Source organism: Carassius carassius, chromosome 9, assembly GCF_963082965.1.
Source record: "Carassius carassius chromosome 9, fCarCar2.1, whole genome shotgun sequence".
Classification (NCBI taxonomy): domain Eukaryota; kingdom Metazoa; phylum Chordata; class Actinopteri; order Cypriniformes; family Cyprinidae; genus Carassius; species Carassius carassius.
In genome coordinates, this window is record NC_081763.1 from 11968932 (window position 1) to 11994624 (window position 25693).

At 40.2% G+C, this 25693-nt stretch overlaps 1 protein-coding gene and 1 long non-coding RNA gene across 5 annotated transcripts; one reads left to right on the plus strand and one right to left on the minus strand.

The window, feature by feature from the left end:
- The first annotated feature begins 229 nt into the window (after positions 1-229).
- LOC132148555 (interferon a3-like) lies at positions 230-16622 on the plus strand. Of its 4 annotated transcripts, none has more exons than XM_059557246.1 (6): positions 230-370; positions 831-888; positions 1485-1553; positions 15464-15613; positions 15935-16027; positions 16273-16622. In XM_059557246.1, the coding sequence occupies exons 2-6, from the start codon at positions 850-852 to the stop codon at positions 16378-16380; spliced, it is 459 nt and encodes a 152-aa protein (XP_059413229.1). In that variant the 5' UTR covers positions 230-370; positions 831-849; the 3' UTR covers positions 16381-16622. The 4 variants fall into 4 exon arrangements, with proteins under 4 accessions (XP_059413229.1, XP_059413227.1, XP_059413228.1 ...); XM_059557245.1 differs by lacking the exons at positions 230-370; positions 831-888; positions 1485-1553 and adding exons at positions 13948-14079; positions 14564-14621; positions 15223-15291; XM_059557244.1 differs by lacking the exon at positions 230-370 and having other exon boundaries at positions 658-888.
- On the minus strand, positions 10991-11528 carry LOC132148554 (uncharacterized). The gene is made up of 3 exons (XR_009434935.1): positions 11472-11528; positions 11252-11400; positions 10991-11165 (listed from the first exon to the last, which is right to left on the minus strand). It is a non-coding gene; the product is annotated as an uncharacterized LOC132148554 (long non-coding RNA).
- Positions 16623-25693: the final 9071 nt, after the last annotated feature.

A 25693-nucleotide genomic window follows, 5' to 3' on the forward strand; every position in this document is an offset into this window, starting at 1 on the left:
CGGTCGAGTTTTACCATCCTCTCTCCTCCCGATCCTATGGCTTACATCAATTTGGGTGCGAAGATCTTCTTCGGGGTCTTGAATGACTGCCTTACAGATGTCAATCAATCACACGCTGTTTTACGTCTTCTCCTTCCCGCTCTGGTAAGCCGTACAGCCTCAGGTTCCATCTTCTGTGATAGCTTTCCATTTCATTCAAAGTGCGGTGAAATCCAATGAGAGCGATTGTAGGAGGTTGCGTCATCACGTGGCGTTAACAAAGCGTAACGCATTACGTCTCAAACAGAAAGTGTTCTTCTGCACACATCCCGCAGGTATAAACCCCTTCTCGTTTGGAAACGTCAGCGACCTTGAAATACTTTGGAATCAGGTAATTATTTTGAGAAATTGCTTTATTTGGGGATTGCTGTAACTTATATTGAAGATGTTAATAGCATTCATTTGTGTTTTAGACGAAAGTTTGTGTGCTGGTGTCTAGTGAGCTAAAGACGATTAAACTAAATATAAATATGTATGCTTTTCACTTCTTTTCTAATAACAAAATCTATTTTTTAAGTGTTTTTATTATTATGAGATATGTTGTATAGTAGTCTATGGACATTAACTACAGCTAGAAAGTGAAAGTAAGCCGGATAGTACAGACCTGCACACTGCGTTTTCCCTTTCCATATACTCCCGAATAAAATCCAGCAAACTCCACCATGTCCCTGCATCATTCCCCCGAGCGACACAGTAGAAAGCTAGTGCACGTATACAAAGATGAAACAAACTCAAATGTGGACATATATTTGTGTGATATTTGTAACTCTGAGTCAATGCTCCGCTTGCAGATGGCTCGGCAGATACAGGATGGTGAACGCCGATTCTCTGACACTGCTTGAGAAAATGGTAAGTAGCCTACGCTTTGAAAGCTTCATGATTTATTTGTGAATGTTCATCAGAAGACATTAGACCTCTGCGCAATACAACCACAACCCTTTTCTACAATGTCCTTAAAGCTCTCGAGGAGATATATATTGTTTTTGTCTTAGTAATGTCTAGTTGTTAATTTATGTTAATGTCTAGTTGTTAATTTTAGTTGTTAAGTTGTTAATAGTTGTACATTAATTCAGACTCTTTGAAAAACTGTACTAAACGTGTTTTTAACATATTGAGGGATGCTGTCAGTTTAATCTGATTCGTTCAGCATTTAAAAAAAAAATACACAGTAAAAGTGTTTCCTTCATTATGTTACAACATCTTTGCTTCTCTCCATTTATTTTTGTTACACTAACTTTCAAAGATTTATTCAATAGTAATTCATTCAATGTGGTTGATTGACAAAGATGAATCAGTGATATTAATGAATTTTATATATAAAAAAGTCAATTACATTTTTTTTATTTTTTTAGGTTTATGTAAAAAGTCTTAATTATGTTTTATATGTATATGGATGTACAGCTATGAAATATATCAGAAATTACAAATTGTACTCTGTCTTACAGGGTGGACATCCTGGGGCTGTTAAGGTGCGGTTTCCAGGACACCTGTACAACTTGATAGGAGATGCTAAGGTTTGTAAACTTTTGTCTTTGATTGAATACAGAGGGCAAACATTTCATTCCATAAATAAAACATATGCTATCAAAATAAACGGGGAAAGTGATATCAGGATTTCATGATGTGAAAATCTTACAAAACATGAATACATGACAACGGTGTTTATATGGGACCAGTTACCTACACAGCATTATATCTGCTTACAGGTGGCATGACCTCCCAATCTCAATTCGAACAACCAAGTCTTTACTCATTTTCAAAAAACATCTAAAGACTCATTTTTTTCGCCAGCACTTGACCAACTAATACTAGCACTTACCTTTTCTTGTCTACCCTACACTTTGGAGAAAAAAAAAACATACTGTGAACTGTGCTATTGCAATCCTATCCATCTCACTGCGTTTTCAAAGTGAGAAAAAGAACGCCCACCACTACGAACAGAGGCTCGTCATTCTTTCCTTTTCTCCTTCTGAAACTTCCAATAATAAAACCGCTCGGCTTCCCGCTCTGTCACCTGCTGAAGGGAATGCAAATGAAGTAGGGTAATTTCTTTCTATCTTTCTTTTTTTATTTGGAGAACAATATATAGCCAGAGTCTTGCGATCCTAGTAGTCATCATGGCTGGACTGGCCTTGGGCATACCGGGCATTTGCCCGGTGGGCCGAGGTGCTTTTTGGGCCGATATCTCATATTCATACTTTTTTTTTTTAAACGGCCCATAAAATTTGTACATCGGCGGCCCATTCATTTTGTTTTGTTTTGCTTTGCTTAATTGGCGGCGCTGGGTTTGTGCCGGTGTAATGCATTGGTCAAAGTCAGTGTTAGTTTTTTTTTCTGACAGACCAGCCCATGAAACACGTAGATCAGCAGCCCATTGGCTCTTTTCTTGATTGACACTGGGCTGGCCCAATCACAACTTTAAACGAGTGAGCGAGCGGCAGCAGTGTCAGTTTGTATCTGTAAAAAAAGATGGAGAAGAAACGCAAGGAATGTGCAGATAAATAGCGTGAAAAAATAGAACCAGGCCCTTAAAGCAGACACTGTAAACTGTGTCAAAATATATGTTTTATCAGCTCCTGTGGCAGATGATGATAGTGAGGACGGAGGATCAGGAGAGAGATGAGAAAGTGTAGAGCCTGCGGTAAGCATAACTACTTTCAAAACACTTAGGCCATGTCATGAGTGTAGATTATTTCCACATCTGCATAGTTGACGATTACCGCAATTCACTAGAAATTTAATAAGAGGCATTTGTAAACCATGTTTTCCGCCAAAATAAAAGCTTGATGCAGTTTGCGTCAAAATAAAAGATCATTTGCTTATCTCTTTCAAGTATAGAAATTGGTACAACTAATTAAGAAAGTTTCCTTTATTTTTTTGTGCATTTGTTTTACAAAATATGGCTATTACTGTCATTGGATTAATATTATAACTATTATTATGTATAGGTGTAATGTAAATAGACACTGTAACTAAAAGAGGTTTGAATTTTTCTTTGTTTAATTTGCACACTGAATATGGGTTGGAGCTTTTAATTTTGAACTCTCAAAGTGCACCAGATTAATGAATTTAACATTAAAATGCACAAAATTTTCTCACGGGGGAGCATGCCCCCCAACCCCCCTAGAAGGACCGAGGACACACCACCATAGTTTTTACTACAATCCTGTAAGAAACACTGGTATTGCTATGCCAGAGCCGCTTATAGCTTGTTTAAGGATTCACCGCTGTGGAGTATAGTTCAACTGTATTAATAAATATTCAATAGTTCACGCTTACATATAATTAGCTGAGGTATGGAATGCGTATTTGGCGTGCTGTCCGGGGAAGGGCTCCGAGCTCGGGAATGGCCCGAACCTAGAGTACCCCCCCTTCCCCGTCTATTTATAAAGTGAACTTGAAGTGAGGAGATGGGGTGGAGGAGGGATGCTGATAAACCGTCAGTGGATAGAGGTAAGTCAGCGATATTTATACTATGGGATTGATTACTTGATTATGGTCCACCTGTGTTGGTTAGGCTAAGTATCTGACGCGCTCCTCCCGAATCTTATTAATAAAATTACATTTAAATTTTGACTTATTTCATCTGTTAACTCTCACTCGTTCCTATACTCACTCATTACATGGCATTAGTGGTTTTAATGAACAGGAGTTGGTATGCATATAATTAAGGGCGTGCAAAGATGGGTGGTGTTTATGATCATATAGTGGGCCGGTCTGGGCAAAAATGCCCGGGCCGATTTTTTGTCCCAGTCCAGCCCTGGTAGTCATAACATTTGCTCGGCCCTCTGCAATACAAAACCACAATGAGAACTTTTTTGTATTTTCTGTGGATTATCATATCCTCGTCCATATTTGTAGAATCTTTTATTCGAGAAAAGGAGAGAAGAGACATTTATCAAACAATTACAATTCTGCATGAACTGGTAAGTCTTACATCAATATATTAATAAATATTTGCTAGATTTATTAGAGGAAAGTTGCGGGATTAACAATATAAAACAAGGTATCACTAACTGGAAAACAATTTTACATAATCTAGGTTTTTATCTATATTTTAGAAATATAGCGTCATTGTTCATTCATTTTATTAGCCGAATGTTAATTCATACAACTTGAACGTTAACATGTTAACAATGTTTTAGTAGCCTATAAATAGTAAGATTAATATATGTATTTATAATGAGTTTACCTTAAGTGTTACCTTTCGATCAAAATATTGCTCATTAGGCTACACTAATGATTTAATGTTAACAAAAGCATTGCAGCAGTGTAATAAGCCTGGATGAATGATATTTAATGGCTGAAAATCGTAAACATCTTTTCTTCTTCCCAAGGGGTCATAAAGCAGGTCCACGTGATTTGGAAAAGGTGATGTCTGATCGGTTCACAAGTCTTCCCGATAAGGTAGGCAACAATATAAAAATACAAGACAGGAATATTAGATCCAGATCGATCTAAAAGTCCGCAGGGAGTAGCATCAAGTGCAGCTGCCCGCTTTCAAGTGATTTAAAAGAACTTGATTTGCTGTTTCTGGTGTCGTTCAGCTGTCAGTTTTAGACATATTTAGGACTGTTGTTGTTATACATCCTGTTAGTTTGACAATGGATGAAGAAATATCTCAGGCACTGAACATAGCATATAACTCTACCTTTGAGCTCTTCAAGAAGAACAGAAGCCACTGCCACTGGAATAACAATTCATTCAAAGAACTAATGGAACATCTCCACCGAAAAGCTCAATTAAACTTCGTAAGTCAGTAGTTGGACTGAGTCAACATTTACTTTCATTATTTACAATGTTGTATATGTAGCAAAACGTGGCTCGACTAGTAGTGACTACGCCACCCCAATTTACTGGGGAAATAATCTAATAAACGGGACACAAATCCGTTTGCTCAGGAGAGGCAGGAGACGCGAGTTGATTTACACAAGCAATTTTTATTAAAGAAAACAAATAACTCACAATAAATTCTCAATCCGTAAGCAAAAAGACAAAAAAACAAAAAGTAAATCACTACAGGGGCTGAGGCACCCGACAAGCAGGCTAGCTATAGCTGCACACGGCAAGGAAAACACGATTTAAAAAAAAAAAAAAAACCACTCCACTACAAATTGTGATCAGAGATAACACAACACTAATAAACCCCAGTTAAGGTGAAGGCCGTGCAGCTACCACCACCAGCCTGCTTCCAGGAAAACTCAGCTCCTGTGGAATACACAAAAAAAAAAAAAAAAAAAAAAAAAAAAAAACCCATTCAGGCCCACTCGAGCCTAAAACAGCTCGCCTGAACAGCAAACGGGATGGAATCACAGCAATCAGTTCTATTTCCTCCAAAGCAGCAGACTTGGCTCAAAAAGCAAGGGGTTCTGATAGAAAGTTGTTAATGTAGCTGCTCAACCTTGCTTTAAAGCGGGCAAAGAGATTTCCTGAACACAGATATTTATTAATCATCTAATTAAAACCCATTTCAGATCTCGTTGTATGCGAGTCCTCTTTGACGAACGATGAACATGCCGGATCTTACTCAGGTCGTCCGTAGGTGCCACAGCATACACAGAACCTCAATCTATAGGAGCTCTCACAATCTGATACACCACCGAGCTCCACAGGTCCTGGATTTTATGACGACCTCTCACGCGGTGATCCCGGAGATAAACCAGCTGACCCTCCCTCAGTGGTGCATCACGAACGTGTTGGTCATGCAGTTTCTTACGGCGTTCAGCAGCAGCCTTCAAACGCCCTTGTGCCCCTTCAAATGCCACATGTATCCTAGCTTGATGCTCTAACATCCACTCATGAACCCCCCCCCCCCGATTCCTGGACCCTACCCAACAGGGAGTCTAGGCTCCTGACCAAACATTAGAAGATATGGAGACTCACCCGTACTCTGGTGGGGGGTGGTGTTATAGCAGAACAGGATCTGCGGAAGGCAGGGTGCCCAGTCCCGTTTACGGGAGGTTGGCAAAGTGCGAAGAAGATTATGAAGGGTTCGATTGAACCGTTCGCACTGGCCGTTGCCTGCTGGATGATAGGGCGTAGTACGAGATTTTTCGATCCCATAAAACCTACAGAGTTGTTTCATGAGGGCAGACTCAATTCCGGCCCTGGTCGGAGTGAATACGACCTGGAACCCCGAATTTAAAAAACCACTCTGTCACTAAAGCCTGCACTACCGTCTCAGCCCGCTGATCTCTAGTGGGGACAGCCAGAGTAAATTTACGGAACACGTCGGTTAACACCAAAACATTCTCGTGTCCAGAAATGGAAGGTTCAAGCAGGGTAAAATCTATAGCTAGGATCTCGTTTGGCCTAGAAGCCAAAACATGGCCTATAAAGCCCCGAGCAGTTGGTTGGACGTCTTTAGCCAGCTGACATCGTTCGCATTCGACACCACTGTCCCACTTCTGCCGTCATCCCCGGCCAATAGCACCGCTGACGTACTAGTTCAGTAGTGCGTTCAACACCCTGTTGTCCATGATGTTGATGCAACTCAGTCAATACCTCATGTTTTAAAGCTGCAGACAAAATCAACTGTAGCACCTCCTCACCCCCATCAGAGCGTAACACCAGTCGATAAAGGACCCCATTTTTTTTTAAAAGATGGTCCCATTGCTGGAGCAACGTCAGAACAGACTTAGGGAGCTGCTGGCGCACTGACGAGCTGGGAAAAGAACCCTGTTCCCAAAATGCCAAAACCTTCTGAATACCAGGATCCGCCTCTTGTAGCAAACTCAAATCTTCAAGAGAAAAACTGGGCAATGCTGTAATAACTGCTTAGTTCACCTGTACTACAGGTTCTGCCTCTGCTACCTGCCTCACCATGGCTGGAATTATCGTCCCCGGTAAGAAACTCTCCCGAAACTCCTGACAACCCAGATTCTGTCTAGAAAGAGCGTCATCATTTCGGTTGCTCCTCCCAGAACGATACCGAACCTCAAAGTCAAAAGCGGCCAACTGGGCCGCCCAACGTTGTTCGGTAGCTCCCAGTTTAGCAGATGTCAGGTGGCTGAGGGGATTATTGTCGGTATAGACAATGCATTTCTGACCCAACAGGTACTCCCTAAACATCTCGCTCATGGCCCACTTGAGCGCCATAAATTCCAATTTCATGGAACTATAGTTAGTCATGTTGCGCTCAGTGGGCCTCAGACCGCGGCTGGCATAAGCAATAGGGCGCACCTTCCCTTCCTGTTCCTGCGAGAGGACGGCACCAAGCCCACTATGGCTAGCATCCACCTCCAGGATAAAGGGCTGGGAGAAATCTGCATATGCCAATATTCAAACCCTCAAAACTCACCTGACACTGCTCAGTCCAAGCTCCAGCAAACCTCTGAACCACTTGTTTTCTGGGTCCCGAACCAGTACACACTGCGACCAGCTTCTGTAGGGGAGATGCCAATTTGGCCAACCCCTCAACAAAACGCCGATAATAACTGGCGAAACCCAGAAACGAGCGCAACTCTGCAACATTAGATGGAGTTCGCCAATTAGCTACTGCATCAATCTTCGCAGGGTCTGTTAATACCCCTTCAGCCGAAATGTGGCCCAAATACTTCACCTCTCTTTGGAAAAACGCACACTTACTTAACTTGACCTTAAGTCCTTCGCGTTCTAACCGACTCAACTACCTCCAGACGCGCCAGATGTTGTGCTACAGAGGTGGAGAATACCAACACATCATCCAGGTATAAGAGCAAGGATTGACACTGTTGGTCCCCGAACAGCCGCTCCATTAACCTTTTGAAAGGTGCCCGGGGCATTACACAGGCCAAATGGCATACGGTTCCACTCAAAGAGTCCAAAGGGTGTACAAAAAGCCGTTTTAAACCGATCTTTCTCTGTGACTGGAACCTGATTATAGCCACTGGCCAAATCAAGAGTTGAAAAATAACAAGCACCACTCAGAGAATCAAGGGACTCATCTATTCGGGGCAAAGGAAATGCGTCTTTCCTCGTTCTGGCATTGAGCTGACGGTAGTCCACGCACATGCGCAGGCCACCATCTTTCTTTTTAACCAATACGATTGGTGAAGCATATGGACTACAGCTCTCTCAAATAATCTCAGCCTCGAGTAACCGATTTATATGGGCCTTTACTACTTCATACTCTGATGGAGGTATCCGCCGGAAACGCTGCCGAATTGGAGTCTCATCTACCAAGGGAATATCATGTGAAATTAAATTTGTACAACCCAGATCCCCTTCCTGGGTAGAGAACACTGCCTGAAACCTAATGAGTAAAGATTTTACCAGACTCTGCTCTACCTCTGACAAAATAGACATGTCCATGGCCTCCACCTGCTCCTGCACAGTAAGTCCTACTTCTGCGCTTTGCGCTCCAACACGAGCTGTAACCGGCGGGACCTCTGTAACGCCTGTGGGTAAACTCACATAAACACTACTCAATGTGCCCATGATGGATCGTGGATGTAGCACTACAGTCACGCCAACATTAACAACAGGTATATAAGCGGTCTCTTGGCTCACCTGAACTACTGCCGGAGAAGCCAATAACCCTGCGGGTAAACCGGATTCAAGAGGCTCAAAGAGTACGGTTCCAGCAGAGAATTCATCAGAGCAAGTTGCCGGAACAAGCTTAAGCATGCCCCCTGGGATACGACAAAGCCTACGACCACGTACATGGACCTTCCCTACATGGTTTATACCAGTTACGGTATTAACACTACAATATTGTAGTGCCTGAGATACAAGATGCTGAGCTTTTGACACATCAGGCAAGTTGAAAAGAGCGGGGCCATGCTGACTAAAGAGCTCCTGGTAGCATCGTTTTAACACATTCATTCCAAGAACCCCTGGGATCTGATCACACAAGCCACCAGGAGGATCCTTAACAACAAGCACCCCGCAATTGGAAACAATTTGGCCACAAAGCTCAATATCCAGCTCCATGTAACCAATATAAGGAATGGAAAGACCATTAGCGGCACGAAGCTGCAACCACTGACATGACTTAAGTCGCTCCTGTCCCCATGTTGCAAATTGTCGCTGAAAACAGCTTTCCATAATGGTGGAGACCATCGAGCCGGTGTCAACCAAGCAGGGCACCGATACTCCACCTATGGACACAACAAGAGGAGGACAGGACGACATTAAACTAGACGTCATAATAGAACCCTTCAGTAAAACTGAGCCAGTAAAGTCCCCAACCGAGCTGTGACTCCGCAGCTCGGTGGGCACTAGTTTTCCGACTGCACAGAAGTAGATAACTGCCCACCTCCAGCAACAGGTACAGTAGAATGCGGAGCACGTTGGATAACCCGCTCTTCATTGCAATCTCGGGCAAAATGGCCTGGTTTTTGGCACCTTCTACAGATTACAGGCCCACTAAGAGGGGCTCGATTACGTATCTCTGGGCCTGACAATCGGGCGAAACTTTGAGTGAGGCGATTTAACTGCTCTTGCTGTGCTTTCAGCATTTCTCTTAACTCACCCAACTCGGACGTCTGAGGTGAACTACGAGCCCCCACCCATGAATCTCCATGAACGCCGTACTGAATTCCATGTGCCACTGGGACCGATAAACTTCGGGCCCTTGCACCCCCCGGCATCCCTTCCTGCTCCCACCGGAGGGCCTCACTCCTCACCTCTAATAAAGTGGAATTAGGCTGTCGGCTGACCAGCTGTTTAAGCTCACGTCTCAACATACTATTATTGACATATTCAACAAACTGATCACGTAATAACGTCTCAGCGTTTACCATTACAGTTGGCGATTGCTGCTTAACCTTCTCCAGGAGACTCATCAAGGCAAGGGAAAACTCCAAGAGCGTTTCCCCCTCCTGTTGCCTCCGAGAGAAGAAAGCTTCCTGCAAGGCTACATACGACAATAAACATCCATACAATTCACGCAGTGCCCTAATAATTTTATCAGGGTCACCTCGCTCTTCCTCTGACCGATATCGGGTCTCTTCTCGCGCCTCCCCCTCCAAATGATCAAAGAGAAAGAAGGCCTGATCCGCAAGGGACAAATAACGGGTCCTCATACAAGCTTTAGCTTCCTCAACCCATTCGTCAATATTCACCCCAGCCCTCCCACTAAATTTTGGACACCTTCTATCCCTAGGTACAAATACAAGCCTATCAGTCACTGGAGTATTACTAGCCGCTGATGGAAGTATAGGAGCGGTAATTGTGGCAGAGTTACTAGGTCCCGCAACACTGACCCCCTGCGATTCAGACACCCTCTCCTGTCGCAATCTCTCATTGTCAGCTCTAAGCTGAGCCACAAGCGCTTTTAGCTCTTGTAATTCTCCCTCCATCCCTAAAGCACGTACCTACTCAATTTAGTAGAACTCAGCACCCACAACTAATGGTACCTAAGGAGGTCAAGCCAGAATCTGCAACCGTCAGAGCACACGTCTGCTGCTTTGTTCCTAAAGGAAAAGAAAAGAACCAAAACACAAAAATTTAATTAATAAAACAAAAATATACAACTCACGTCTCCGCCAGATATTCTGTGCAACCCTGCCGACTACGCCACGTGTAGCAAAACGTGGCTCGACTAGTGACTACGCCACCCCAATTTACTGGGGAAATAATCTAATAAACGGGACACAAATCCGTTTGCTCAGGAGAGGCAGGAGACGTGAGTTTATTTACACAAGCAATTTTTATTAAAGAAAACAATTAAATAACTCACAATAAATTCTCAATCCGTAAAGACAAAAAAACAAAAAGTAAATCACTACAGGGGCTGAGGCACCCGACAAGCAGGCTAGCTATAGCTGCACACGGCAAGGAAAACACGATTTAAAAAAAAAAAAAAAACTCCACTACAAATTGTGATCAGATAACACAACACTAATAAACCCCAGTTAAGGTGAAGGCCGTGCAGCTACCACCACCAGCCTGCTTCCAGGAAAACTCAGCTCCTGTGGAATACACAAAAAAGATAAACAAAATCATGAAACCAAAAAAAAAAAAAACCCATTCAGGCCCACTCGAGCCTAAAACAGCTCGCCTGAACAGCAAACGGGATGGAATCACAGCAATCAGTTCGATTTCCTCCAAAGCAGCAGACGTGGCTCAAAAAGCAAGAGGTTCTGATAGCAAGTTGTTAATGTAGCTGCTCAACCTTGCTTTAAAGCGGGCAAAGAGATTTCCTGAACACAAATATTGATTAATCATCTAATTAAAACCCATTTCAGATTAAAAGAGAAACAATTAAAAAAAATAAAAAAAAACTCACCCTGATTTAATATCGGCGCGCACACACACGTAAATCACATGCACACAGAAATCATACGATGGGTCCGTTAGTGAGTCAATAAACAGCTGGTAATCCGACGCGGCTATTAGAAGATGCCACACCGGTGGAAGCCCCGAAGGCACGCCACACTAAACGTATTGCAGATCATTCAAACAGCCAAACTTCCTGAAAAGTTAGACGGTACCACATTAAAACTTACCACAATGTGAGTGTCACCGCGTAAACGCGCACAGCCTCAATGGCCGAGTGTCACACTAAACAAATAAAGAAACAATGTAATATCACTTAATACTAAAATCAAAACAACCAGCTGCACAGCTGACACGCATATCTCTACGGTCTCTTGGAATGAGGACAAGGGGGCGGGCTTTCGACAATGGCACATCCCAGGAGGCATGAACACAGAGTCTATATACGCTAAGGGCGGTACCCCATTGGCCAAATACATAATGAGGATGACGAGGCAACGAATCACTCACATCACCACATATATAAAGTTAACCGTTAGTATTGTTAATATCTAGGTCCCGGTGGTGATGAGCTTTAAACTTGAGACGTTGGTCGAAAACTTCGAAAGTCTCGATCAGTTTCTTACACAGCAGGTGAGAAACTCAGCAAACGAGACCGAAAATATAACACAAATATAAAAATTTGTTTATACCTTCATAATTCCAGTCTGCATCATTTAACTGTGACTTTTCTTTCCGACAGAATTTCAGCTGCTGCGCGTGGGAAACTGTGCGCCAGGACATTCTGGTCGTTATGGACCACTTCAGGAGAATGACTAGAAGAATGACTAGAAGAAAGACTGGATAAAAATGACGAGAAGAAGATCAACTTAATACACTGTTTAAATCTTTATTTATGTATTTATTTATTTATCTGCACTGTTAATTTTCCAATGAAGTCGATATAGTAAAATGAATCAATTAATTTTAGATTCATGAATGTTTAATATGTTATAATCTAAACTGGCTTTAACGGCTCTGGAATTGTTATTTATAGCCTAAAAATATTTATTAAGCAGAACTATAGACTACACTAAAAGGTTTACAATAAGCGAACAAACTTTTATTGTTCTGTAGGCTACAATTCACTGTTTATTCGGGAATGTGCTGTTATTATGAATTAATGTTTCGTTTACATGTTGTTTGTAACACAATGGATGTCTAAATCTATTACTGGGGAAAATATAGCATGAACATTTCCAGTCATTTCGAGGGAAAAGAAAAAAATGGTTTCTAACAAAAATTTAAGCAGGACACAAAATAAATTAATAAGAAGATTAAGAAACTTATAATTTATCATTTATTGTTGCTCCAGTATTGTATACATTACTTTGGGCTCTGTCCTCACACAAAATTCAACAGAAAAGGTCAAGGCGACAGCTGTGGTCGAAAGAAATCAAACACAGGTATCGATGAGTGAACAATGAAACCCGGAGCCAACTCTCACGCAAAGGTTTTCTCCCGTAACTTTCTATTATACCTTCACTTTTAAAAGATCTAATATCGTGAACAAAACGTCTACTGTAAGCACCTTCTGCACTGTTACTTTTGTTTTTGCTGCGATCAAAACATCATTAAACCTCCTGTAATCTGCTTCATTATTTGCGGCTCGTTAGAAAAGTCATCTTTGCCAAACTTGCCATCTACAGGCAAAGAGGTGCAACATCTTAAAAGTGCTTTCAAGTTCTCGTTGATAGAAATCACGCGTGGAGGATGTAGATTGGTTAAAGATTATTTTTCTATACTGAAAAATTAAGGATTCAAACAAACAATTATATCAATAAAACAAGTCATCAACTTCGCAGGTAGTAATAACGAACCAGAGAAAACCACAGTGTTGAGAATATGTATTTAAAACACCTACACTGAACTTGAAGAACCAAGGTTGATTTTATACAACCTATGTAAGTGCAAGAAGTCTTATTGTAATGTTAACCTTTATCTTTATTTGTTTAAATTTGCACGCCTACTGATTGTTTTATCAATTATCTATATTTTTATAGATTTTTCCTGTCGTTGTTGTACAAGTTCATCAGTGTCATTTAGATGCAAGCTGGTCATTCGCTGATTGAACACTGTTTTCGAAATTACTGTTTTCTGTTAATAAGTGTTTTTTTTTTTTTTTTTTTTTTTTTTTATTAGCTACTCCTGTTCCAAACACCGCTTTATAAATTGCTTAACGTGGGTGCATTTTTAAAAAATAATATATTATGATAAGCAAATGCTATAAAATATTTTAACAACAACAAGCCTGTATAATAATAATTAGGCTATAATAATAATAAAAGTAGCTAGTTATTATTATAGCCTTATTATTAATATTAGGCGTAGGCCTATTGTTGTTGTTAAGATATTTTAATAATAGTTATTATCATTATTATTAATAATATTACTAATATTATTTTACATTTAGCAGACCCTTTTATCCAAAGCGACTTACAGTGTATTCAAGTTAAAGCCTACTTTTTTTTTCTTTCTCTTTTTCCCACGTGTGTTATTATGTAAAAACAAATAAAAAAAGATATGCTTGGAAGCCAAATATTTGTTTAAACTGACGGTCAATGCTAGCCCATTTTTTCTTGTGTACTGACAAAAGATGAGAAATTGCATTTCATTGCGCCAAGAGAAAGTGCGGTGAAATCCAATGAGAGCGATTGTAGGAGGTTGCGTCATCACGTGGCGTTAACAAAGCGTAACGCATTACGTCTCAAACAGAAAGTGTTCTTCTGTACACATCCCGCAGGTATAAACCCCTTCTCGTTTGGAAACGTCAGCGACCTTGAAATACTTTGGAATCAGGTAATTATTTTGAGAAATTGCTTTATTTGGGGATTGCTGTAACTTATATTGAAGATGTTAATAGCATTCATTTGTGTTTTAGACGAAAGTTTGTGTGCTGGAGTCAAGTGAGCTAAAGACGATTAACGATTAAATATAAATATCTATAGGCTACTTTTCACTTCTTTTGTAAGTACAAAATCTATTGATTTTAAAAGTGTTTTTGTTATTCATAGCAGACCAGATGAGATATGTTGTATAGTAGTCTATGGACATTAACTACAGCTAGAAAGTGAAAGTAAGCCGGATAGTACAGACCTGCACACTGCGTTTTCCCTTTCCATATACTCCCGAATAAAATCCAGCAAACTCCACCATGTCCCTGCATCATTCCCTCGAGCGACACAGTAGAAAGCTATTGCACGTATACAAAGATGAAACAAACTCAAATGTGGACATATATTTGTGTGATATTTGTAACTCTGAGTCAATGCTCCGCTTGCAGATGGCTCGGCAGATACAGGATGGTGAACGCCGATTCTCTGACACTGCTTGAGAAAATGGTAAGTAGCCTACGCTTTGAAAGCTTCATGATTTATTTTTGAATGTTCATCAGAAGACATTAGACCTCTGCGCAATACAACCACAGCCCTTTTCTACAAGGTCCTTAAAGCTCTCGAGGAGATATATATTGTTTTTGTCTTAGTAATGTCTAGTTGTTAATTTATGTTAATGTCTAGTTGTTAATTTTAGTTGTTAAGTTGTTAATAGTTGTACATTAATTCAGATTCTCTTAAAAACTGCACTAAACGTGTTTTTAACCTTTTGAGGGATGCTGTCAGTTTAATCTGATTCGTTCAGCATTTAAAAAAATACACAGTAAAATTGTTTCCTTCATTATGTTACAACATCTTTGCTTCTCTCCATTTATTTTTGTTACACTAACTTTCAGAGATTTATTCAATAGTATTTCATACAATGTGGTTGATTGACAAAGATGAATCAATTTATGTTAGTAATCAATTTTATAAAATAAAAAAGTCAATTAAAGTTTTCTCTCTTTTTTTGTAGGTTTATGTAAAAAGTCTTAATTATGTTTTTTATATGCATATGGATGAACAGCTATAAAACGTCAGAAATTACAAGTTGTACTCTGTCTTACAGGGTGGACATCCTGGGGCTGTTAAGGTGCGGGTTCCAGGACACCTGTACAACTTGATAGGAGATGCTAAGGTTTGTAAACTTTTCTCTGTGATTGAATACAGAGGGCAAATATTTCATTCCATAAATAAAACATATGCTATCGAAATAAATGGGGAAAGTGATATCAGGATTTCATGATGTGAAAATCTTACAAAACATGAATACATGACAACGGTGTTTATATGGGACCATCTGCTTACAGGTGGAGGACCAGGTGAGGTTTCTTGTCTTGACCTTAGATCAGATCATCAACCTCATGGATGCTAAAGAACACATGAATCCAGAGCAATGGAAACTAGTGGAATATTTCCTAAAAGACCTGCACAGGCAGTCATCTGAGCTCAAAGAATGTGTAAGTCTTGTCTGAAAGTTTTTGTGCTTAGGAGAAATATCAGAATTCCATATGAATTGCGTATAATCCTATAATTTAATTAAAAGGATTGTCAAATAGTAAAAGACCATGAATTTAGATTTAATGATTCCTCTCAATCTTTTAACCTCAAAACTGTTATATGACATTAATCATAAAAATGTTGATGTTCAGAAGAAAAGGCTAAATTAATAAGAGCAATTAAATAAATGCGTTATATGAAATGTCAATTTTTTTGTTATAACTATTTTGTCATTTATGTTATTTTCCCGCATTGTTTATATTTTGTTTGCTTTTTATCAGGTGGCCCAATACCAAAAGCCGTCACATATGGAGTCATATGAGAAAAAGATAATAAGGCACTTCAGGATTTTAAAGAAGAGTTTAAAGAAAGAAGTAAGTTTGATTGTATAATATGATATCACAGCTTATTCCATTGTCTGTATGTGATTTTATACTCTTCAATTAGTTGACTGATTTCTGTCATCAGCTTTATTTTTCTTAGTGCCTTTATGAGGCATATTGTAGTTGTGATTCTGCAATGTTAATGTTACTTAGTAAAGAGTAAAGGGAATTATTTTCTTCCATATAAAATGTAAAGTCAGTGATACACAGCTAAAGATGTTCCTCTTGTGTTTAAGAAATATAGTTCTCACGCATGGGAGCAGATCCGGAGAGCTGTGACAACCCACCTTCAGAGGATGGAGATCATCGCAAACAACGCAAACAAGTCCCTGGCAAGAGTTTAACAGATAACCAATGACAGAAAAAGACCTAATGACAGAAAAAAAATTATGACTAGTGGCACATTCCATAGAATAAAAAAATGCTGCAAACAATGCCTTACAAACAAAAACTCAAGAAAAAGAAAAACAATGTTACAAATGTATTTGTGTATTCAGATGTCTGTATGTAATTGCAATGAATGAAACCTAGAATGTAAATTAGAGTAGCTTATTTTGACTAATGGGCAGTGCTTTAATACAGTGTTTACCTTGTATTTACCAAGTGTTTACCAAGTTATCAGATCAAACAAGCTAATTATGTTTCTTACAAATACATGTGAAAACCTTTCTATCTGGTTTAGGTGAGAGTAAGCCTCTTTGCCTAAACTATACTTGCTAACTAAATTTAAAAATATGCTATGTATTTCAGATCATATGTATTAGCTGTCAGTCAGTCGGCATGATGCACATACATGTTGGCTATATTTCAGGATTGTTTTGAGTATACTTAAATATATTTATTTATCTTTGTGTACATTTTTTTTATATACCAGTATATTTATTGTTTTCATATTTAATGTTATTTATAGTTATTTATAGGCTTTAATTGTCATGAAACATTTTGTACTTTCAAATAAAACAATTATTGAATCTGCTAAAGGTGTTAACATTGTTTTCTAAATGCAGTGAACTTCCACACACCAGTACAGTTTACAATTCCTTGTACTTGTCTTACTTTGCCTTACATTATGGGTCTTCAGAGATTGTTCTTTGTGAAATGTAAAAAGTGTATTAATATTTTTTATTTATTTTTCTCCTGTAATGCAAATGCTTCACTATAATGGACATCAAAAAGAAGCTGTTTTCGAAGGGGGGCACCAAAGTCATAAAGCTTTCTTCTGTGAGACAAATTACAGGCACTTCTCAATAAATTAGAATGTCGAGGAAAAGTTCATTTATTTCAGTAATTCATCTAAAATTGTGAAACTCGTGTATTAAATAAAATCAATGCACACAGACTGAAGTAGTCTAAGTCTTTGGTTCTTTTAATTGTGATGATTTTGGCTCACATTTAACAAAATCCACCAATTCACTATATCAACAAATGAGAATATGATTTGGGAGAGGTGGGGGTGTTGCTGCTCTATTTAAAGAAGTCTATCAATGCAAACAAGTGTCATTTGGTCAGTACCTGTCTTTCGAATATCTAGGGATTGTGTTGAAAGGTGCCCCACACATTCTGTTTATTATTATTTACAGGCCTCCAAAATACTCTCCAGCCTTTGTTGAAGAGGTCACAGAAATGTTATCAATGATTTCCTCAGAGTTTGACTGTTTTGCAATTGCAGGGGATTTTAATATTCACATAGATAATGCAGAAAACAAAACTACAAAATAAATGATAACGGTTCTAAACACTTTTGAACTGATTCAGCATGTGCATGGACCCGCACACAAAGGTGGACACACTCTGGATCTAATCATCAGTAGGGGTCTAAACATTTCATCCATTGTTACTAAGAACGTAGCACTATCTGATCACTTCTGTATTTTCTTTGATATATTGATCTCTGCTACCACTGAATCTAGATCTGTCTCTGTCAGAAGGAGATGCATAAAAGAGAACACAGGTGTACTATTTATGGAGGCTATATCTTTAACACCAAGCATTTCTGCAGACTCTGTTGATATTCTCCTTGATTCCTTCAACTCAAAAGTTAAGAATGTTATTGATGATATTGCACCAATAATAGTCAGTAAGAAAACAAACAGACAGAAATCAGTTTGGAGAAGATCAACAGCAGTTCAGACTATGAAAAGACAATGCAGAAAAGCAGAGCGGATGTGGAGGAAGACGAAACTTGAAATTCACTATAGCATCTATAAAGACAGCCTTCATGCTTTTAATGTGAAACTAGCCACAGCTAGACAGAATTTATTCTCAAACCTTGTAAACAGTAACTTAAATAACACTCGTACTCTTTTTGCCACTGTTGAGAGACTGACAAACCCCCCAAGTCAGATTCCCAGTGAAATGCTATCAGACAGCAAATGCAATGAGTTTGCTTCCTTCTTTTCTGAGGAGATCATCAATATCAGGAAGGCGATTAGCACATCCTCAAGTAATGCAGAGGTCAGACAAATTCGGCCACAATATCAAAAAGATACTATGTCTATTTTTGAAACAATTGATAGCAAAATTCTGGAAGACATAGTGCGGCAACTAAAATCGTCAACTTGCTATCTTGACACACTTCCCACATCTTTTTTCAAAAGTGTGCTTAACTGCTTAGAAGCAGATCTCTTAGAAGTGGTGAATGCCTCACTTCTTTCTGGGACATTTCCAAACTCCCTAAAAACTGCAGTTGTTAAGTCCCTCCTGAAAAAGAGCAATCTTGATAATACCATTTTGAACAATTTTAGACCAATATCTAATCTTCCTTTTATAGGCAAAATCATAGAAAATGTAGTTTTTAATCAGCTGAACAAATACTTGCTATCAAATGGATACCTGGACAATTTTCAATCTGGTTTCCGACCGCATCACAGCACAGAGACAGCAATTATTAATATAATAAATGATATTCGCTTAAATTGTGACTCTGGCAAAATATTGGTGCTGGTATTGCTAGATCTCAGTGATGCGTTTGACACTGTCGATCATAAGATACTACTAGAGAGACTGGAAAACTGGGTCGGGCTTTCTGGGATGGTACTCAAATGGTTCAGGTCATACTTAGAAGGGAGAGGCTATTATGTGAGTCTAGGAGAGCATAAGTCTAAGTGGACGTCCATGACATATGGAGTCCCACAAGGCTCAATTCTTGCACCGCTCTTGTTTAGCCTGTATATGCTTTCACAAAGTCAAATAATGAGAAAGAACCAAATTGCCTATCACAGCTATGCTGATGATACCCAGATTTACCTAGCCTTATCTCCAAATGACTACAGCCCCATTGACTCCCTCTGCCAATGCATTGATGAAATTAATAGTTGGATGTGCCAGAACTATCTTCAGTTAAACAAGGAAAAAACTGAAATCATTGCATTTGGAAACAAAGATGAAGTGTTCAAGGTGAATGCATACCTTGACTCTAGGGGTCAAACAACTAAAAATCAAGTCAGGAATCTTGGTGTGATTCTGGAGACAGACCTTAGTTTCAGTAGTCATGTCAAAGCAGTAACTAAATCAGCATACTATCATTTAAAAAACATTGCAAGAATTAGATGTTTTGTTTCCAGTCAAGACTTGGAGAACCTTGTTCATGCCTTTATCACCAGCAGGGTGGACTATTGTAATGGGCTCCTCACCGGCCTTCCCAAAAAGACCATTAGACAGCTGCAGCTCATCCAGAACGCTGCTGCCTGGATTCTGACTAGAACCAGAAAATCTGAGCATATCACACCAGTCCTCATGTCCTTACACTGGCTTCCAGTTACATTTAGGATTGATTTTAAAGTACTTTTACTCGTATATAAGTCACTAAATGACCTAGGACCGAAATATATTGCAGATATGTTCACTGAATATAAACCTAACAGAGCACTCAGATCACTAGGATCAAGTCAGTTAGAAATACCAAGGGTTCACACAAAATAAGGGGAGTCCGCCTTTAGTTACTATGCTGCCCGCAGTTGGAATCAGCTTCCAGAAGAGATCAGATGTACTAAAACACTAGTCACATTTAATGAGCACTGTGCAATGTCCGAACTGATTGCACTATATTTTCACTGTTTTTTTTTATTTTTACTTTATTTTTTTATGTAAAATCATTTTCTAATTGTTTTTAAATTCATTTTAAGTAAATGTTTTAATCATTTTAAAAGTTTTAAAATTGCTTGTTTTATTTTTGTTATTATTTTTCTTCATGATTATTTTACTTTCTTTTATGTAAAGCACTTTGAATTACCATTGTGTACGAAATGTGCTATATAAATAAACTTGCCTTGCCTTGCCTATGATGACATGCTAATCAGCTAATCAACTCAAAACAACTGCAAAGGTTTCCTGAGACTTCAGGATGGTCTCTGACAATCATTGAGACCCTTCACAAGGAGTGTAAGTCACAAAAAATCTGTTCACAGAGTGCTGTATCCAAACATGTTAACAGAAAGTTGAGTGGAACGAAAAAGTGTGGAAGAAAAAGATGCACAACCAACTGAGAGAACTGCAGCCTTATGAGGATTGTCAAGCAAACTGGATTCAAGAACTTTAGAGAACTTCACAAGGAATGCACTGAGGCTGGGACCAAGGCATCAAGAGTCACCACACACAGAAGTGTCAAGGAATTTGCTGAACCACAGACAATGTCAGAGGTGTCTTGCATGGACTAAGGAGAAGAAGAAATGGACTGTTGCCATTGTTCCAAAGTCCTCTTTTCAAATGAGAGCAAGTTTTGTATTTCAGTTGGAAACCAAGGTCCTAGAGTCTGGAGGAAGGGTGGAGAAGCTCATAGCCCAAGTTGCTTGAAGTTCAGTGTTAAGTTTCCACAGTCTGTGATGATTTGGGGTGCAATGTCATCTGCCAGTGTTGGTCCATTGTGTTTTTTGAAAACCAAAGTCACTCCACCCGTTTACCAAGAAATAGTGATGTGACATTTGAAACAAGGCATCGGAGCTTGTGTCGGGAAAAAAGGGGCATGCCAGATGAAGCCGTGATTCAAGGCTTGTGTTGTTAACATGGAAATCACGTGACTGATGACAAACGAGGCCTCGGTTTGTGTGGACAGGTCATCGGTTCGGTCTGAGTGTCGTTTCCGGATAAAGGGTTCGAAACACACGTCACCTTGTGGGTGTTGTCAGGAGTAGATGAATCAGTTGTAGTAGAGTCAGAGAGTCAGAGTTAGAGTTAGATAGTTGTGTCGTCGTCGTTATTGTGTCATATATGTGTTAGGGCTGTATATTATTAGATTATATCAGCACTTGTTAAAAAAAAAAAAAGTTCAGTCAACTTAAAAAAATAAGGCAACCTATTGCAAGCGCTTTTTTGAGTAAATTTAATAAACGGGGACTAAAGTCCACCCAACTTAAAATAACTTAATATCACAAGTTGTCACAACATAAATAGTCATTTTAACCTAAAAAATATCAGAACAAGATATTTTTTGTTTACTGAACACAAGGCCTTTTATCTATAATCATACACAATTTTAAAGTGAAAAGTGACATTCAGCCAATTATGGTGACTTATACTCAGAATTCATGCTCTACATTTAACCCATCCAAAGTGCACACACACACAGAGCAGTGAACACACACACACACACACACACACCCGGAGCAGTGTTGAGTTTAAGCAACAAGATACAAACAATATGATGTCTGATGGATGTTGACAAATAAAACAGTTTCAAGGTAAACTCTACTAAAATACAGAATAGGGGACACAAATCAATTAAACCACACTGCGTCGTCAGTCTTGGTGTTGTATCATACACTTGCAATTAACATCAGGCTATATGAAAAACAAGATGGCGCCGCACATGGCTGCTTCAGTGCTTGGCTCTCCAGTGTTTGTACTGTTTTTGTTCGTTTTTCCTGTTTTTTGTTTAACAAACACGATCAGTTTCACCAGGGATGAACTGCTGAACATTCGGCAGAACACACCACATGATATTTTTCCGGATTTCTATTATACAGACGTTTTACTGAACATTGTTATCGGAGGAGCAGCGGCGCTGATCAAGCGCTTCAAGACGCGCAGACGGGGAAAGCGAGCGGGAGCGCTCGTCAGACTCAGGAAGCGCGGATTTCGAACGCCGTTGCCTAGCATCCATCTCGCAAATCTCCGCTCTCTACCCAACAAAACGGACGAACTCCTTCTGCTCTCTCGGACAAATAAGGATTTCTCTCACTCTGCTGCTCTGTGTTTCACGGAAACCTGGCTGAATGACGCCATACCGGACAGCGCACTCCATCTGCCGGGCTTTCAGCTGTTTAGAGCGGATCGCGACGCAGAATCAACGGGGAAATCGCGCGGCGGCGGGACATGCTTTTACATCAATGAACGGTGGTGTACAGATGTAACTGTATTAAAGAAGATGTGCTGTCCTGATCTAGAAACGCAGTTTATCAACTGCAAGCCGTTCTATTCGCCGCGGGAGTTTCACTCGTTCATTCTGGTTAGTGTTTACATCCCTCCTCAAGCGCAAGTAAGTCTGGCTTTACAGAAACTCGCTGATCAGATCACAGACACAGAACAACAACACCCGGACTCTGTTTTAATCATTCTTGGGGACTTTAATAAAGCCAATCTCTCCCATGAACTGCCAAAATACAGACAGCATGTTACCTGTCCCACCAGAGACAGTAATATACTGGATCACTGTTACACCACAATAAAGGATGCATATCACTCTGTTCCACGAGCAGCTTTGGGACGTTCTGATCACTGTCTGGTTCATCTTATACCGACCTACAAGCAGAAACTTAAATCTGCTAAACCTGTAGTAAAGACTGTGAAGAGATGGACCAGCGAAACAGAGCAGGATTTACAATCTTGTTTTGACATCACAGACTGGAGCGTTTTTGAAGCTGCTACCACCGATCTGGACGAACTCACAGAGACCGTAACATCCTATATTAGTTTCTGTGAGGATATATGCATTCCTACCAGGACTTATTTAACATTCAACAATGATAAGCCATGGTTTACAGTAAAACTCAGACACCTTCGTCAGGCCAAAGAGGATGCCTACAGAAATGGGGACAGGGTCTTGTACAATCAGGCCAGGAACACACTGAACAAAGAGATTAGAGCGGCTAAAAAGACCTACGCTAAAAAGTTGGAAGACCAGTTTACTTCCAACGACTCTACTTCAGTTTGGAGAGGACTGAGAGCCATCACAAACTACAAGACACCATCCCCTTGCACTGAGGCTAATCAACGACTTGCTAACGACCTGAATGAGTTTTATAGTAGATTTGAAACCCCCAACACCCACTCTGACCATCTCCCTGCACAACCATTAACACCTCCTGCAATCCCCCTCTCCATACCTCCTGCAATTCAAATCTGTGAAGATGATGTGCGCCAGGTCTTCAAGAAAAACAAAAGAAGAAAAGCACCAGGCCCAGATGGCGTTACACCAGCCTGTCTGAAAACCTGTGCTGACCAGCTGGCCCCCATCTTTTCACAGATCTTCAACAGATCTCTGGAGTTGTGTGAAGTGCCTTCCTGCTTCAAACGCTCAACCATAATCCCCATTCCAAAGAAACCCAAGATAACAGGACTTAACGACTACAGACCTGTGGCTCTAACGTCTGTCGTCATGAAGTCGTTTGAAAAACTGGTTCTGGCTTATCTGAAGGACATCACTGGACCCTTACTAGACCCCCTGCAGTTTGCGTACCGAGCAAACAGGTCCGTGGATGATGCAATCAACATGGCATTGCACTTCATCCTGCAACATCTGGACAAAACAGGGACTTATGTGAGGATCCTGTTTGTGGACTTTAGTTCGGCTTTCAACACCATCATCCCAACAACCCTCCAGACCAAACTGACCCAGCTCTCTGTTCCTAGCTCTATCTGTCAGTGGATCACCAGCTTTCTGACAGATAGGCAACAGTTAGTGAGACTGGGGAAATTCATGTCAAACAGCTGCTCCACCAACACTGGTGCCCCTCAGGGATGTGTTCTCTCCCCTCTGCTCTTCTCCCTGTACACCAACGACTGCACCTCTAAAGACCCCTCTGTCAAGCTCCTGAAGTTTGCAGACGACACTACAGTCATCGGCCTCATCCAGGACGGTGACGAGTCTGCTTACAGACAGGAGGTTGAGCAGCTGGCTGTCTGGTGCAGTCTTAACAACCTGGAGCTGAACACGCTCAAAACAGTGGAGATGACTGTGGACTTTAGGAGAAACCCCCCTGCACTTTCCCCACTCACCATCATGAACAGCACTGTGACTGCAGTGGAGTCATTCAGATTCCTGGGAACCACCATCTCTCAGGACCTGAAGTGGGACAATCACATTGGCTCCATTGTGAAAAAAGCCCAACAAAGGTTGTACTTCCTTCGCCAGCTGAGGAAGTTTAACCTGCCACAGGAGCTGCTGAAACAGTTCTACTCAGCCGTCATTGAGTCAGTCCTGTGTACTTCAATTACTGTCTGGTTTGGTTCAGCTACAAAATCAGATATCAGAAGACTACAGAGAACTGTTCGGACTGCTGAAAGGATTATTGGTGCTCCCCTGCCCATCCTCCAAGAACTGTACACATCCAGAGTGAGGAAAAGGACTCAGAAAATCACTCTGGATCCCTCACATCCAAGTCACCCCATCTTTGAACTTTTGCCATCTGGCCGGCGCCTCAGAGCCGCAAATACAAGAACAGCAAGGCACAAGAATAGTTTCTTCCCCCAGGCAATCTACCTCATGAACAGTTAAATGTTTCCCACTTAAACTTATGCAAAAATGTGCAATATCCTTATATTTATTTGTTACCCCTCCATCCTAGAACATTCCTGCATCTCACTCAATCCTATTCCATTATCATTTATAGCACAATTGTTTATACACTTATTTATTTGCCAATTTGTAAATCTCCTGTAAATTTTTTTTTTTTTTTTGTCTGTGTGTTGTTGTCTCTGTTTACTGGAAGCTTATGTCACTAAAACAAATTCCTTGTATGCGCAAGCATACTTGGCAATAAAGCTATTTCTGATTCTGATTTCTGATTCTGAAGCTAAAATTGAGTTAACATGGTATTTGGCCGGCGAATGAGGAGATCTGTGTTTTGTCCGCATCTGAGGAAAGTGCAGCACATTATATGCCATTATCACCTTTTACAGGTTAGGATATAAGGTTTAAGTTTTTTTTTTCTGTATAATACACTTGGCCAAAATCTCATGATATAAACGATTAAGCACTTATGTGCAGGATATTTTAAACGTACAAAAGTATATTGGCTAGATGGCAAAAAAACTACTTCTCCAGTCTTCAAACACACAAAAACAATAGCCTTTACAGACATGGTGTTTGAGTAAAGAGATGCTGTACTATTCAAAGTTATTTGTTTATCCTTGCTTTGGCAAATAAGCGGAGATCTGTCTCCTCCAAGCTGTGTGCGCGCTCTGAGTGCTCTGAGGATCCAATGGCGTTACGAAGTTTTACAAGCTCCTTTATCATTGGTTAAATATTTCTAAAACCCTGTGATTTAAAATAATAATAATGAATTATAATAGAGATATGAATTTTGGATAGTTTTTCACGGCACATATCTCTATCTGTCACACTGAAACGCCGCCCCTGGAGGAGGGGGATCCGCCAAAATGAGGTGCCGGATCGGATTTTGGAGGTGCCGGATCTGGATCCGGCTTGTTCAGGCACAAATT